The 14585-nt window shown below is 40.7% G+C and overlaps 2 protein-coding genes and 1 long non-coding RNA gene across 6 annotated transcripts in view; 1 reads left to right on the top strand and 2 right to left on the bottom strand.

The window, feature by feature from the left end:
- Positions 1–7943, bottom strand: part of LOC123979992 — an 8273-nt gene extending 330 nt beyond the window's left edge. The window contains exons 1-9 of one of the 3 annotated variants that reach the window (XM_046064105.1): positions 7806–7943; positions 6904–7047; positions 6764–6829; positions 6448–6658; positions 6200–6268; positions 5878–6009; positions 4964–5066; positions 4672–4846; positions 4395–4549 (exon numbers count right to left, since the gene is read on the bottom strand). In XM_046064105.1, coding sequence (XP_045920061.1) covers positions 4469–4549; positions 4672–4846; positions 4964–5066; positions 5878–6009; positions 6200–6268; positions 6448–6658; positions 6764–6829; positions 6904–7047; positions 7806–7829 — 1005 coding nt within the window. In that variant the 5' untranslated portion in view covers positions 7830–7943 and the 3' untranslated portion in view covers positions 4395–4468. Of the gene's footprint in view, positions 1–4394; positions 4552–4671; positions 4847–4963; positions 5067–5877; positions 6010–6199; positions 6269–6447; positions 6659–6763; positions 6830–6903; positions 7048–7805 lie in introns of those variants that run through there. The other 2 variants (XM_046064107.1, XM_046064106.1) reach the window with 2 other exon arrangements.
- On the top strand, positions 36–2992 carry LOC123979994. Its single transcript, XR_006827343.1, has 3 exons — positions 36–1167; positions 1337–1603; positions 1821–2992. It is a non-coding gene; the product is annotated as an uncharacterized LOC123979994 (long non-coding RNA).
- A 2908-nt stretch (positions 7944–10851) lies between the features above and the next one.
- On the bottom strand, positions 10852–14107 carry nagk (N-acetylglucosamine kinase). 2 transcript variants are annotated; one of them, XM_046064121.1, is made up of 10 exons: positions 14034–14107; positions 13494–13578; positions 13217–13315; positions 12931–13072; positions 12328–12438; positions 12134–12246; positions 11820–11907; positions 11618–11715; positions 11456–11534; positions 10852–11341 (listed from the first exon to the last, which is right to left on the bottom strand). In XM_046064121.1, the coding sequence occupies exons 1-10, from the start codon at positions 14060–14062 to the stop codon at positions 11139–11141; spliced, it is 1047 nt and encodes a 348-aa protein (XP_045920077.1). In that variant the 5' UTR covers positions 14063–14107; the 3' UTR covers positions 10852–11138. The 2 variants fall into 2 exon arrangements, with proteins under 2 accessions (XP_045920077.1, XP_045920078.1); XM_046064122.1 differs by lacking the exon at positions 14034–14107 and adding an exon at positions 13671–13809.
- Positions 14108–14585: the final 478 nt, after the last annotated feature.

Raw genomic sequence — 14585 nt, 5'->3', positions numbered from 1 at the left:
TTTCCAAACCAGTGTTTGATCATTTATAACTGATTTGACTGTGGCAGCAGAGAAAAGGTCAGGATCACTACAGTTATAACAATTTGTTTTGAATGTGAATGTCTTGCTAGCATGGCTAAAAACACCTGTATTTATTTATAATGCTCACAAAGTAGTCTGAGTCTTATGTACATATTAGTAGATCTAGAACACTTATAAAATAGCAGTCTTATTGTGTATTGGCTTGGCTATAGGATTCAAGAATTCATGTGGGTTTAAAAGAAAAACAAATGCAAATTGAGTTTATTGTGAATTAACTAAAAGTTTTGTTTCATGGAAAGTTTTAGATTGATGGTGGTTATCGCTTCTAGTGTTAATGTCTCTCAGATTGTCATAATGTATGAATATTCCTCCTCACACTCGTCATTAAGCCGAGTTCCTTCTTTCAGGAACCACATGAGCAAAGGCCCCGTTGAACACAGTAATTCAGTGATAAGACACCAAATTGACATTAACCTCTACAACATACACCTTTTACACATAAACATAAGCTATTTTCATCTTTACCTAATAGTCATGCCCTAATAACTGCAATACTTTGGCGAGATAACTTAAAGCACAGCAGGTTGCAACAAACTCACTTTTTAATATTGATTTTCATAGTATTTTTAACAGTTTCCACATAAACACATTTATGCATAACCCAAAAGTCTGTCATTACAATTCATAAATATTGCAGCTATATATATATAAAAATCATGTCTATATTTTCACTCTGTCAGCTGCAGACCAAGCTTACAACTAATAGTAAGACAGGATCATCCTCCCCACTTTTGTTGATTAAGGAAGGGTAGAAAGAACGAGTGGGTTCAAATGAATATCGCCGCCCAAAAGCTGCTCTGGAGCTTTTCATCGCATCACAAGATCTTCCTCATCAAATGGATTGTGCCCAGTTGTCATAGGAATGTAGAGTTGATGTTGAAATTTAGACTTTTCTGAAGAACTACAATTTTGAATGTTTACAATTCCATGAAAACTGGGAAAACCCCATCTGCTGAGGAGGAACTGAAAGCAAACAGCTCCTAAATGATACTTTTGGGGAGATTGTAAGGTTTCAAACAAAACAACACTTCACCGGGTACTTCATGAATATGGAGCTTGAACTTGGGCCAGAGCAGATCGCTGCAGGTATGAACAATGTAATTCATCTTTGAGTATGAGAATATGGAGCAGTTCCAGCAGAGTTAGGTTGACAGTGTTCAGAAAGCTTGGGTGAGCTGGAAAATACTGATCACATCTTTATAACTCTTCATTAAGTCCCTTAACCAAAGTTATATGAATCTTGTTTTGCATTTAGGAAGGCGGCACAATGTCAGACTAGATGTCATCAACTTGAGGAACTGTCTTCTGAATCGAAAACCTGGACACCCTTTCGGTGTCCATGCCTAAACTGCAGCGCCGCCTCGCCAGAGAACCTGACCCGCCTGTGCCCGTAATAGCAAACATCAGGACGGACTGCCTGAGATCACTCTTCACTTATAAATATGAGGACATGGAGAATACTACGTGCTGTAGTTTGGTGAAAACCAGCACAGGTCATCATGGTGAACCCGGCAGGCTTAAGGTAGGACTGTAACATAATTCAATGCTAATGTGTAATCATATTGAGATATTGTGGTCCCGTTTCTCGTGTTTAAATTGTAGATTAATTGACCTAAATCTTCCACAACAGGAAAAGAAAAGGTATTGTAGTTAATGTTTAACTTTTAATTGTGTGATTTTAGATACTTTAGTAACTTTAATAATTCTGCACTAATAATTAAGACATTCATTTTGTCCAGATCACTCCGTCCAGGCCTCCCGCTGGCCTCCCGCTGGCCTCCCGCTGGCCTCCCGCTGGCCTCCCGCTGGCCTCCCGCTGGCCTCCCGCTGTCTCCAGTCCACCCAAACAAAGTTCATATCGCAGTTCTGAGAGCAGACCGGGGGAACGACATCCTGCCTATGGAGTGGGAGGGACGGCCGTACAGTCTATAGTGCTGCAGAGGAGGAGATAAAAGGCTGGTTCAGGGTGTCTGACTACACTGAAGATGGCCACATGATACTATCAGTAGTGTGCTACTTCCCCATTGTGGAAGAGGACAGGGTGGAACAGGAGTAGTCTCAGAAAAAGAGGAAGAGGGAGGAGACCTCCACGGATGACATTAGCACTGACTTCCCTAAACGAAAAGGTCTCAGACTGTAAAAGTCTAGTGATTAAAAGACAACCTACTATTCCAAACCACCACAAGTACCTTAATGTGAAGGAGTATCAAGAAATACTAAAAAGATTTTCATCCTGGTGGCATCACACACTGCTGCAAATCACCCATCTGATCAAGTGAGCAGGACATCATCACCTTCAAAGGCACGGATGTGACTAAGGTCATATTGGATCTTCTCTGCAGCTAAGAACAGTTAACTTTGTACAGCGAGAGAAATGTTTATTTTCTTTAATAATAATAATTAAAAAACTGTGATTAAAAAGAAAGTTAGTCTCTAATATTTTGGTGTTGTTATGTGTAGTCTAAAAAAGTCAATTCAGAGATTTATGTGCTGAAAAGTACAATTAAGGCAGAAAGCTGAGCTCCAACTGCCATAGTATAGCGCGTGCACTTTGCCATATATAGCCTTTTATGTTCCTGTGGCTGTGGTTGTAGCCATTGCTGTGACTGGCTGTATTTATTGGTGTGGCTATGGCAGTAGCTGTAGCAACTGTATATGGCTGTTGCTGCAGCTGTAACTTTAGTTTGTTGGTTGTGATTTATGTCTAGCTGGCTACTCTTTGCAGCAGCTAAGACACTGGTCAGCAAGACAAGTTGACCTACTATCTAGCATTGTACATTGTATTTCACTTTATTTCTTTGTTTCCATAAACTACTTGTGGATGTCTTCTTCATGGCCGATTCACTTTGGGATTGTATTACATATTGGAAAATATCATCTGTTTATTAAACATTAAAATGTGTTACTCTCACTTGTATGAAACAGATGTTCTTATTTGTCAGGTTGCAAGTAAGGAAGCTGCTTTCAGACAATACTCACCACTGAAGATTTTTTTTATCTCAAAAATTACACATCATCATGGTGTTTGCATCTTTAAATATTGGGTAAAATATGTTTAGATAAACATTTCAGTTGAGTGTAATGATTGTTGAACTATTTCTGACAGTGCCTTGATAAAGCTGTGGTTAGCTAAGTGAGCAGGGAGTTAGTTAACATTACTCCTGCTGAGCCCTTTTCATGCTTTTGTTGTGGATGACATTCAATGACAGGCCAAAGCTTGAGGATTTAAACCCTGATGACTCTTTTTCTGGCGCAGCTGGTCAGGCGATTGCAGATAGCAACCACAGACTGTATAAAAGGTTGCAACAAGCTCTGTGAGTAATGCTAGCATTAGCGTCATAGCTGAAATTTAGCTAGAAGAGAGTGTTGACTTTATTTTCTGGACTCAGATCTCTTACAATGTTGGACGGTATTAACTTAAACGGAGACCACCATGAATCCACACTTCTTAAATATTATATATAATTTCAGCTTTTAAGGAATATTTTCACCCTGAGCCTTTGCTTCATATTTGATCCAGTTTTAAATAATTGTAAATGTTTGGTGAGTTTGATGTGTGAAAGATAATCTCTTATTGTTATTTTGCTGAAATATAAATGTGCTATGGATGTGTGGACATATGGATATGCTATTTCTACAGAAACATTATAGAAAATGAATTTAAGTACTGTGAATTTGTCACTCTGCAAATAAGGATTTTGAAAACAAATCATCTGATACGATGCATTAAGATAAAAGTATGCAACAGTTGAGGCATGCAGTTAAAATTAACTCCACCTCAACTAGCAACAACATTAAAATACTGTTTACAAGTTAGTGCATGAATACTAATAATTGTTTTCAATATTCAATATTTATAGGTTAATAATGTAACCTTTAGGAAGAGACCATTCTGCATAATGAGTAATTTGACATTTGATGCTTTAAGTACATTTTGCTTTACTATCAATTTAGTAAATGTTGGTATGCTGAACTTTTACCTGTAAGAAAGTATTTCTAAATTGTGGTATTTGTAGTTATACTTAAGTAAAGAACCCGTGTACTTCCTCCACCACTGCACTGCCGCATGAACGTTTAAATCTCGTCCCAACAGGAGGGTGACAACAAGCACACATTTTACTGTCTCCTTTGGGTGTCTGCCAGCAGCAGGTTTTACTGCTGTTATGACTCATCCTCAGCTTCTCTATCCTGAGGCAAGATAACTGAGAATCACAGACACAAGCTTTGACCGTTACCTCAGTTAGGAAGGATTTCTAGTGTGCCTTGAAAAGTGCAGGTGGTTGGATGAAGAAGCAGAACTTTAAACTCACTGGTTCATCATGTGTAGCTAGAAACACAAACAATGTTTTTTTTTTAATCTGCTGTGTTTTGAAACAAAAGTTGAGATTCAGAGTGAAAGATAAAGTTTCTGGTGACGAGCAGGACGATCATGGTGAAAGTCAGTCTGCTGGATCTTAGGTTGGGCCCACTAGGAAGAGACACACACGGTAATTAAAGACACATAAAAAGCCAATAAGCAGGGCTAGAGGTCAGTGATCATCACACACACACACACACACATAGTCGACCACTCTACCACCCTCTCCTTACCTCAACAGTGTACCTGGCCTGGTATTCTGTCAACTGTGGCGTCCTTCTGGGCTCTGTGCTGTAGACCGTTGGCTGCACATGGGCCAGAGGTATTGTGCTGCCACGAGGGGTGGCAGGAGGGAAGGTTTGCATCTTAAAGCAACAACTATTAGGGCACTCAGTTTCCAATGCATAGCTGAGAGCGAGGGGAAAGGATAGAAAACAACACAATAATGCACGTACAAGAGAAATCTAAAATAATTTTGAAAATAATGTTAGTTGTTAAAAGGGGAGGTTCGGGTCTGTAGCTTACCAGCTGCACTGCCTGGAAGTAGGCTGGAGGAAGGGGCTGCTATTCAGTCCAACAGCATGTCTCAAGCCCCTCAAGCAGGTGCTGTTATCCCATTTTTCAGCTTCTAATCAGATGTGGGAATTAACAAAGTACATTCACTCAAATACTACAATTAAATAAAGTTTTCTTACACTTTACTATGATTTTTCACGCACCTGCTTACAGGTTAATGAATCAATATTTTAACAACACTCAAATATTTTTGGGAAGTACACTTAATCACTTTCTTGCTGAGAGTCAGATGAGAAGATGACTACCACTCTTTCTGGTGTATACATAGCTCCAGCTCAGCAGCTGTTCGCTTAGCTTAGTTTAGCATAAAGACCAAAAACATGGGCTCAGTCCCAAGCTAACAAAATCTGCCTACCGGCACCTCAGCTCAATAATTAACATGTTACTTGTTTTCACAGGCCAGGCTTTAACGGTTTTAAAAAGTGATCTGCCATGAAACATTCAAAAGAACTAAATGCATTCAGTCCTCAGGGTGAATTGTAAGAACTTTGATACTAACAAAACTAATGGCATTCCTCAGCTGCACTTTTGAGTTAACACATGTTAGCATGCTAGCCTGCCAAACTAGAATGATGACAATTGTAAACATACAGTACCTGCTTACCTGCTCATGTTAGCATTGTCATTAGCACCATGTTAGCATGCTGATGTTATCATTCAGCTCAAAGTACTGTTGTGTCTAAGAGAGCTGCTCTAAAAATGACTTTATTTTAGTAAACATTATCTTCTAGTGAAATAGCCTGACCTCTTAACCTCACAAAAAGTTGTGGCGTTGATATCACTGTAAACAAGTAATGTTTTTAGTTATTAAGGTTATGCATCATGGGACGAGTGTGTTTCTATGTGTGACAGTGTTGTTCTACCTTCGATTGTGATAATTGGACTGGAGGCCACAGGAAGGTGTAGCAGGTGCTGCAGCCCGGCTTCTCTGCAGACATATCCAAGGAGATCTTCACAGCAGGCCGCACTGACATGAGATGACAACACAATCACACCTGAAAGTGCACAAATATGGAACGGGTTTTTGAAAATGACGCGTGGCTCTCTACTCCAAGAGCCCCTTTGGAAAATTATCTACAGTTGGAAAGCCCTTCAAACAAGAACGGGCTAAAGAGTGGCAGATTAAACAGTGAAAGCATCTGGTGAATTTCAAAAAACAAAGCAACACAAACACAGCCATCTGACCTTCCTCATAGAGAACATCAGTCTTCTGCAGCGCCTCATCTTTTGCCACTTGCTGCTCCAATTCATTAGCTGTCAAATGAAGAAAATGGACTGATTACCACTGCAGCTGCCAGCTTAGATGTGTGTGTGTGTGTGTATATATATATATGATAGATGTATGTGTGTGTGTGTGTTTCTATATATAGATATATATATGTGTCTGTGTGTGTGTATGAGTGTGTTTCAGACAGATACAGACAACTCCTTACCCTTTCTACCACAAACATAGCGCAGCTGACCTCTCTCCTCCTTGCCAAGTACAGGCCCGGTGTCCCTGGCAACTCCCACTTCCTGTGTCCTGGCCTCTGTCAGGGCGGAGCCAACAACCCCAGATGCCTCGGAAACGGAACGAGCGAGGATGCCAAATGGAGGCAAAGAGGCAGGGAAGAGGGAGCAAGGGAAGAGGGAGCAAGGGAGAGGCTGCGGGATAGAGTACAGAGAGAGTGATGGTGGTACTGGCAGCAGAAAGCTAGTTAGAATATAAAGCACATTACTGTGAACTTGCTGCATGTTGTTGCAGTTCACCTGTGAACAGCCACCTGAGCCATAGTTGCTGTTAGTTGTCTTGTAAAAGTAGTCATGAAATCCAGTCTATAAAAATAACATGACAGTAAGTCAATCTATTGATCTATCAATCTGTCTGTCCATCCATTAATCCATCCAACCTGAGGTGGGTTGACATATGGAGGAGCCACTTTAGCTTCAGGTCTGGGCTTCAGCTGGTTGACCTGTGGGTGGCGCTCACTAAGGGGTTTATAGTCACTACTATAAGTGGTGACAAATCTCCCCAAAGGCATCAAGCCCATAGTCTGAAAGACAAAAACATACATTGTGAAAGTGTTACCTAACATGAGTTCACTATGAGTATGAGGACGGTCTAAAACACAGTACAGCTGCCCAAAGACAGGATTCACACACTACAGTATCAGGAGCAATGGTTTGACCACAGCTGTTTGGCATACAGTGGTGGAGGAAGTATTTGGATCCTTGACTCAAATAAAAAAATGCATTTTCTTTAATAGTAGGAAACAAATTTGTTCTGCAATTGCTGTGAGTAAGTCCTTGTAGGACAATGTATCATAAAAACCAATCACATTCCTCTAACAGCTATTAATTTTGTTCAATTAAAATAGAATAGCAGTGACAAGGTTGTGAGGAAAAATCTTTGTACAGTAAGAATGAAATCTGGATTTGGGTCCTCTGAGGGTTTAATAAAGAAAGATCATTGAAGAGAGAGAGGCTGATATGCATGAGCTGAGATTCAGGTTTGTAACACAGTTAACAGTAATGCTGACCGACATAGAGGCACAGTTTATGGAGGGTGACAAGTTTGCCTCGAGGCTGCAGACTCCATGTACGAGAGAGGGAAAAAGGTCAGCAAATGTGTGAAGAGGTAATAGCTCCAGCAGCAGGAGAAATGTTTTTCACATTTTTTTTTACATCCTCATTTCAATTCCAAACATACGTTGGAAAACAAATAAAGCACACTGTGGCATAATTCAACTCAAAGACGAGAGAAAATAAACAGACAAGACAAATCAAGCAGCTCAAATATCAGAGTATTTACCTTCAGGCGTTTCAAGGGAAACATCTGATGGTTTTCTTGATTCCTCAGAGTAACCTTAGTGCACCATCACAGCAGCTCAGCTCAGCTGTCTGCAGGCTCTCTGTGCCAGAGCCAGAATGTTACTGCGACTGTTTTGAATTAAACTCTGTTCATTCTATTGATGTTTACTCTGTTACCTGTGGCAACACACACCTGCTACTTACGCTTTTCTATCACATGACTCCTGCTCCAGGTTATGTGGAGCCAGGTAGGCTACTGTACATACTGCAATGCTGTGATTCAGTGACAGTAACATGGAGCACTGGGACATGGACAGTGCTCACAGAAACAGAGGAGGACTGAGTTTTCTCACGCTCTGCTCCACTTTCTCCTCATGCAGACATAAAAAAAAGTCCAAATAACACAACATAGAGTCTTGCACGCACCTCCAAGTACTATTTAAAAACCATATAATATTCTTTGTGGAGTTCATCAGTGCTGATAAGTGATTCGAAGTAGCCTCAGGGATGTACTGGGAGTGAAATTCAGCCCGGGACTTTGAGACGAAGAGGCCTTCTGTACATTTGCTGTGTGGGGGCGTGGAGAAGGATTTTTTGCAGTTATTTTAATATATAGTGTTGTACTGAATACAGTCAATTTCATTATGATGAAGACCTTCAAGAAACGTTTTAGTTTAAGCCAGACGAGCCTGAGTCAGTCAGAATGCTAAAATAGTTAAATATACCCAGAAACTACAATGCAGTCCCATAAAATAGAGCAGTGTGTATGTGTGTGCATAAAAATCAAATCCCTCATCTTCAACTCTGAGTAGGCCTATCCCTGTGCTGGACCCTCTGCTTTTACTGATTGTACAGCTACATATGCAGGAGACGAACATCAGTAACAAATATAACTAACAATAATCCACACCGCCCCTGTACCTGTCACTGTTTCTGGTTCCATTGTCCTTCTCCTCCTGCTGCTTCTCTTCATCGTCCTTCTTCTACAGCTTCTCCTGTTCCTCATTCCTTCAACTGTTGTTTATAATATATATAGCCTAAATATATAATATAGCCTATTTGCCTAAACATAAATGCATATAAAAATAATCTCAGGTTATGTGTTGCCACAGCACCTTTCCACCAAGGAAGAGGTTGGTTAATTTGGCACATTTAGCTGCCTCTTGTACCAACATTTTTTTTTCCCTTCTTAATTCATATTTTTTGAACTCCAGCTGGAAAGTAAACTCCTTTGATCGGTGCCATTGAGCCAATCAGATTTCAACAAAAACGAATTTCATCCAAGTTGGGAGTGGCGCTGGTATCCCCCTCAATGTTGAAAGTATTAGTTTGGCCCAGTCTGATAGACACAGACAGCGTTAGCTGCAGCTGACTGGCCGGACGGTGCGGATCATTTAAAGTTGAACATAAGAAACTGAAAAATAAAAACTCTTGAATACCAGCTGGTTCGGCCTGAAATGGACCGGCCATTCGGGAATGTTCCCGAAGTTCCTGATGGCCAATCTGCCCCTGAGTAGCCTATATATTTTATGAATGTTAACAGTCATCAATATTTTCTTACAACATAGTAGAATACCTTATGATTCAGCAAAAATATGTGGTGTTAACTGCATTTCATCAGTGTGCACAGCAAAGTGTCTGAAATGGACCTTAAGAGCTGGATGCATAATTCGGCAGAACAAATGATGAAAGCTACCTGCCGAGATTTGCGTCCACCTCTTTTCTCAGCATGTACCAGTGTTGCCTACCGCGAGATGCATGCAATTCTCGGCAGGCATGCAGAATAGCTCCGCATTTTAAATTCTAATACAGCAAGAGGCATGACTGCGGTGAGCAACATGGTGTGATACAGATTGCTCTGGTTCAGTTTTATAGTGGTGTTTCCAGGAACAGGGTATTTATTTGAACACGGTCATGTGGCAATATGAAGATAAAAAAGACAACTATTTTCATTCCCAGATTTACAGCAATCACTTTTATAATTAAAACAGTCAGATCTAACTGAATGAAACTTTAGTTGGACATGGAAAAACTATACCCCATTTAAAGTTCCTCTCTTTGTGTATGAGGCACTACGGTGGTACTTAAAGAGTCATCATCTGCTCTTGGCAGTATATTTAAGCTGCTGTATACTCTTGGATTCATATTGAAGCTCTGCAGGTCCCAGACAATAATACGTTTCGTCAGAGGAAAACTCGGCAGCCTCGGCCTCAAAATTACAAAACGTATGACAGGAAAACAATTGTGTTGTGAACAAAGATTGTTTTCAAGATGCATCAAATAATGTCACAGTACACGTGGCTCCGTGGGAATACGGGCTTCTTGCTAGTTATTGCATTAACAAATGCAGACACAGTGGAGTGGAAAGGTTGTGTAATAGCACCATCTGCTAGTAAATGACAAAAGTGTTGGTTTTGTTACACAGACGTCCAATGTACCAAACAATTCATCTGCTCAAGACAGAGCCCACTTACAGCCCTGTTTTTTAATCAATATTTCACTGTTTTGGATGCTCTATGTTATTTGGAATGTGGTTGTATGGACAGAAATAGTGTTTTGAAGAAAACTCCCAATACCAGTGAACATATAAACAGTAAATATGGCAAACACATGGACATTCACCTGGTGTATTTTGAAAAATTGTGTAATAAATGTATAAGTTTCTTTTCATCTGTTTTACAGATACATTTGTATTAGAAGATATTCAGTTGCATTATAACCTACAGGATGATGGCTGGGATGTGATGGTCTTTAATAAATTCTGACCTATCAAAGGAGACCAGAATCATGCATCTAGGCCTAATGGCATTTTTACTGGAAATAGGTGCAAACAGCTGGTAGTTACCAGCAGGTTAAAGGAGTCATATGTCTGCCCATAATAACAGAATAACATTTAAACAGTGAGCATCTTTAAAACCTACACTTGCATTTAGGAATTTTAAAATGATACAACTTACTTCAGACATAACAGTGATTTTAAGGATCACAGCTTAGATGGAACTGCAATTATCCTGGGAGATTATTCACAACCCTGAAGGAGCTTTCTGTCAAGTTGCCAGTATTTTTATTATAAATGTCAAATGTAAACAAGTGGTCTAGACAGTCCAAATTAAAGTAATATTGATTCCACTGTCAGAATAACCGGCATGGAGCTGTAAAAAAAACTTTGTTCAACCACAGTCTTGGTATCGTGCAGTGAGATAAAATAAAGTGCAATTATTACACAATCTTTATGATCATTATCATTATAGTAAGAGTTATTAGCGAGGATGATAATAATCATATCTTGGCCCATACATTTTCCCTTTAGCTGAGCACTGATTGGTTTGAACTCTCATTGGCTGCTATTGAAAGTGTGTCGGTAGAAAATGTCGACGTTAGCTGTGTAATCCATAGTTATGGTGGCGCCCATGCTCCGAGCCCCCAGACTAGCGCCTCCGAGGGCCGAAGATTGCTGCAAAATCAGGAGGCTGTAGCCACGGAAACGACCCTTGAACTTGTCAGATGACGCCACTTTATCCAAGACCTCGGTGAACCCTGATCAGAGACAGAAATGCAGAAAAGAAGGAGAGGAAACTGAGATTTAGAGGAACAGTTTTATTGTGGCATTAAAATGATGGGGCCCATTTTCTTGATTTGTGGGACACTGACCGGGCTTCAGAAGCTCCCAGCTCTTCCACACTGAGCCCTCACACAGGATGGGCAGGCCGAGGTCACTACTCAGTAGAGGCTGTCATGACAGACAGATGAAGACGTTACAAGAAACAAATGTACATAATGTTTCAAACGAATGAATGTGTCTGTGTACGTTACCTCTTGTGCTGCAGGTAAAACTGCTTCAACATGTTTTGCCAGGACTCTCCCAGCCTGAGTGAACACATACCGACAGAGAGCATCCCCTGCTACTGCACCTGAAACACATGCACACAAAACTTTTATTTTGACCTTCCACTCTAATCTTTTCCTTTTCTTTCTTTTCACAACAGAACCGAGCAGGAAGTGATGCAGCGCTGACCTTCAGCCAGCTTCTTGCAGAAACCAGCGAAATGGGACTTCTGGAAGTTTCTGTAGAGGTGCGGCAGCATGCCCATCAGATCTGACACCTGAGAAAAAAAATTCCACGTTTTTCCACATACGCATGTTTTCCCAGCATGCATCAGAAGAGAGAAACGCCATCAGGTGACAATCAACGGATTTTTTGTTCCAAGCCCCCGGACCATTTCTTAATTTGTGCGTCAGCACAAAGATGCGTGAATGTGCTTTACTCAGCACTTCCCAGCGCAAACGTGAGCTGGTATCCTTGTATAAGTGAACACACTGCTCACTGACCTGGAAGTATTCCTCCATGGCTTTTGTGACACGTGTAACGTCGTGAGGGGGAGCGACCAGGTTGTCTCTGGCATCAAACACCGTCTTCACCGCCGAATGAGCGATCCAGAACGCTGAAGGATAGGAAGACGCCTAAAGCATTGGGTATAATCAATAAAGCTATAAATTATTCATACACATATTGCCATGGTTACCTGATCCTTCATCACCCATCATGTGACCCCAGCCTCCGCAGCCAATCTGGGAGCCATCGGGATTGAGTAACTTGCAATTAGAGCCGGTCCCTGATATCAGCACTACACCTCCTGCAGAAAAAACAGAGCTGTAGATGTGATAATAACGAAGACTGTGTTGATTTCATTAGGCCATAAAGTTTGGAAAGACATACTATAAATGGGATTGCTTTTACACGGCCACACCTAAGGGGGTAAAGTATCAAGCCTTGCCCTGTCATGACATTTATTAACTCTACTTTTAACTGTGAGTATCTTTCAAATGTAAATTTAGGTTGTTCAAAAGTGTAAATTAATCTACAGTAAAATCATTTACTAAAAAATATCTGATGTGCACATTTATATCCTATAAAAATGTTTATAATATAGAATATCTATGGCTTTTAGTTACATTTTAGGCAAATGTATATAGTATAAATCGTTGAAAATAAGAATGCTTTTGCGAGTGACATTAAATTTAGTGTAAATGCATGCAACTCCTTAATGCATGTCTCTCCAGCACTGTTTAGTTTTATGCCGAGGTCTGACAGCAGGACAATGACACAACAGAAAAGGACCAGTTACCACGATCGCTGGCAGTCGCAATGGCGCCGATGGCATCGGTGGTGATGAAGTAGTGCTGGCTGAGAGTGGGGAAGCGTTCCTTCATCTGAGAGATCAGTTTGTCAATAGCATCCTTCTGCTCCCCTCCACTCAGTGACATTCCCTGCACACACACACACACACACACACACACACACACACACACAGAAATATGTGTTGAGATTTTTCTCCTTGCCACTTCTTAACCAAATACTTTCATTAGAGGACAACAAAAGTGTAAAGGCATTAGACAAACTGTTTTACTGACCAATGAGCATAGTGGCGTGTTTGGATCCAGCCCTGCCTCCACCTTGGCTCTCTGGACCATGTCGTTGATGACTTCAATACATTTGTCCACACCAACCAACTGTACACACACACACACACACGTTTTTGAAGTTTCTTGGCATTTGTTTTGGCTATGAAAGGGGAAAAAACATCTATCAAACCTATGAGGCTAGTACAAACCATTCTTCACTGCCAACCCTAATTTGTTTCCTACATTTCTCTTAACTACCCCTCCTACCATCCCTGCTTCTGCTCACCCAGTGGTTGGTGGATGGTCCCTCTGTCTCTGCCAGGATCTTTCCATCTGCTGCCACCAACACCACTTTGGAGTGGGTCCCTCCCCTAGAGAAACAGAAGCACGTGCATACAGCACACACCATCAAGGCAACATAAAGAACAAACAGATATTCATTTGCTGTGATATATAGACTCACAGGTGAGGCAGCAAGGACTCAGATACTCCTTGTTTTGAAGTGCAAAAAGGGTCTAAAATATATATTTTTCACATGTACATTCACGTCATTTGTAAAGAAGTTGCTGCGAAATTTCATATGGCAGTGAGTTACCCACAGCATGTAGGTGCATGTAAGGGGGAGGAAGTGATCACGAGACACGCACACAGTCAGAAGACAATGCTATAGTCAGTATGAAATCTTTCAGTATGAGCCATTACCCTAACTTTCTACATGGCAACCGCTAAAACACGAATAAAATCCTGGTATACACACTATTCCTAACTGACAATTAAAAAAAACACCATTGGGCAAGTTTCTTTGTATATTTTAACTCATTCTCACCCCTCTACTCCACCGAACACCGATGCCATATTTCAATTCCTGTTTTGGTCCAAGGGTGCAAATATCGCGAGAGCAGAAGCTGAGCTCCCACTTGCATTGCTGATTATTGGCCAGCAGATGGCAGCAGTGTTAAGGAAAAAAAGCAACCTGAACCGACAGTCAATAACATCTTGCTGTGCTCATGATTTATATATATAACATATAAAACATCATGTATACAGCAGCAGGAAATGTTGGTCTGTACCAGGTACTGGGTTTTTTTATACTGCTAAGAGTCTGTGTGACAAAAAGGGAACGACAGGACTAATAGGTTTTTTTCGTCTTGTGAAGGAACACCGGCAAATTAAAAACCCATTATGTGTCTTGACGCATGGTCTAAAAATCCATCCTCAGTGTCAAGAATAAGAGATTTTGCACCTTTTGGTTATGAGCTGAAAACAGCGACAAAAACTTTGAGTTACACTGTGAGCCAGCAAGAGGCATCTGCAACACATTAGTTTGGGGGGCAGCTTCTTTTTGCCAACATCTCCTCCTTCGAAAATAACCATCATT

Source organism: Micropterus dolomieu, linkage group LG12 (assembly GCF_021292245.1).
Source record: "Micropterus dolomieu isolate WLL.071019.BEF.003 ecotype Adirondacks linkage group LG12, ASM2129224v1, whole genome shotgun sequence".
In the NCBI taxonomy this organism is placed as follows: Eukaryota; Metazoa; Chordata; class Actinopteri; order Centrarchiformes; family Centrarchidae; genus Micropterus; species Micropterus dolomieu.
This window is presented reverse-complemented; position numbering and strand designations above follow the sequence as displayed.

Excerpts from the sequence above, each read along its gene's own strand:
- nagk (XM_046064121.1), bottom strand. The coding sequence starts at position 14,062 with ATGGCATCGGTGTTCGGTGGAGTAGAGGG. Across the intron at positions 13,073-13,216 it reads ACACGCCACTATGCTCATTG|GGAATGTCACTGAGTGGAGG; the intron begins GTCAGTAAAACA and ends GTGTGTGTGCAG. Across the intron at positions 12,439-12,930 it reads TGCGACTGCCAGCGATCGTG|GAGGTGTAGTGCTGATATCA; the intron begins GTAACTGGTCCT and ends TTTTTTCTGCAG.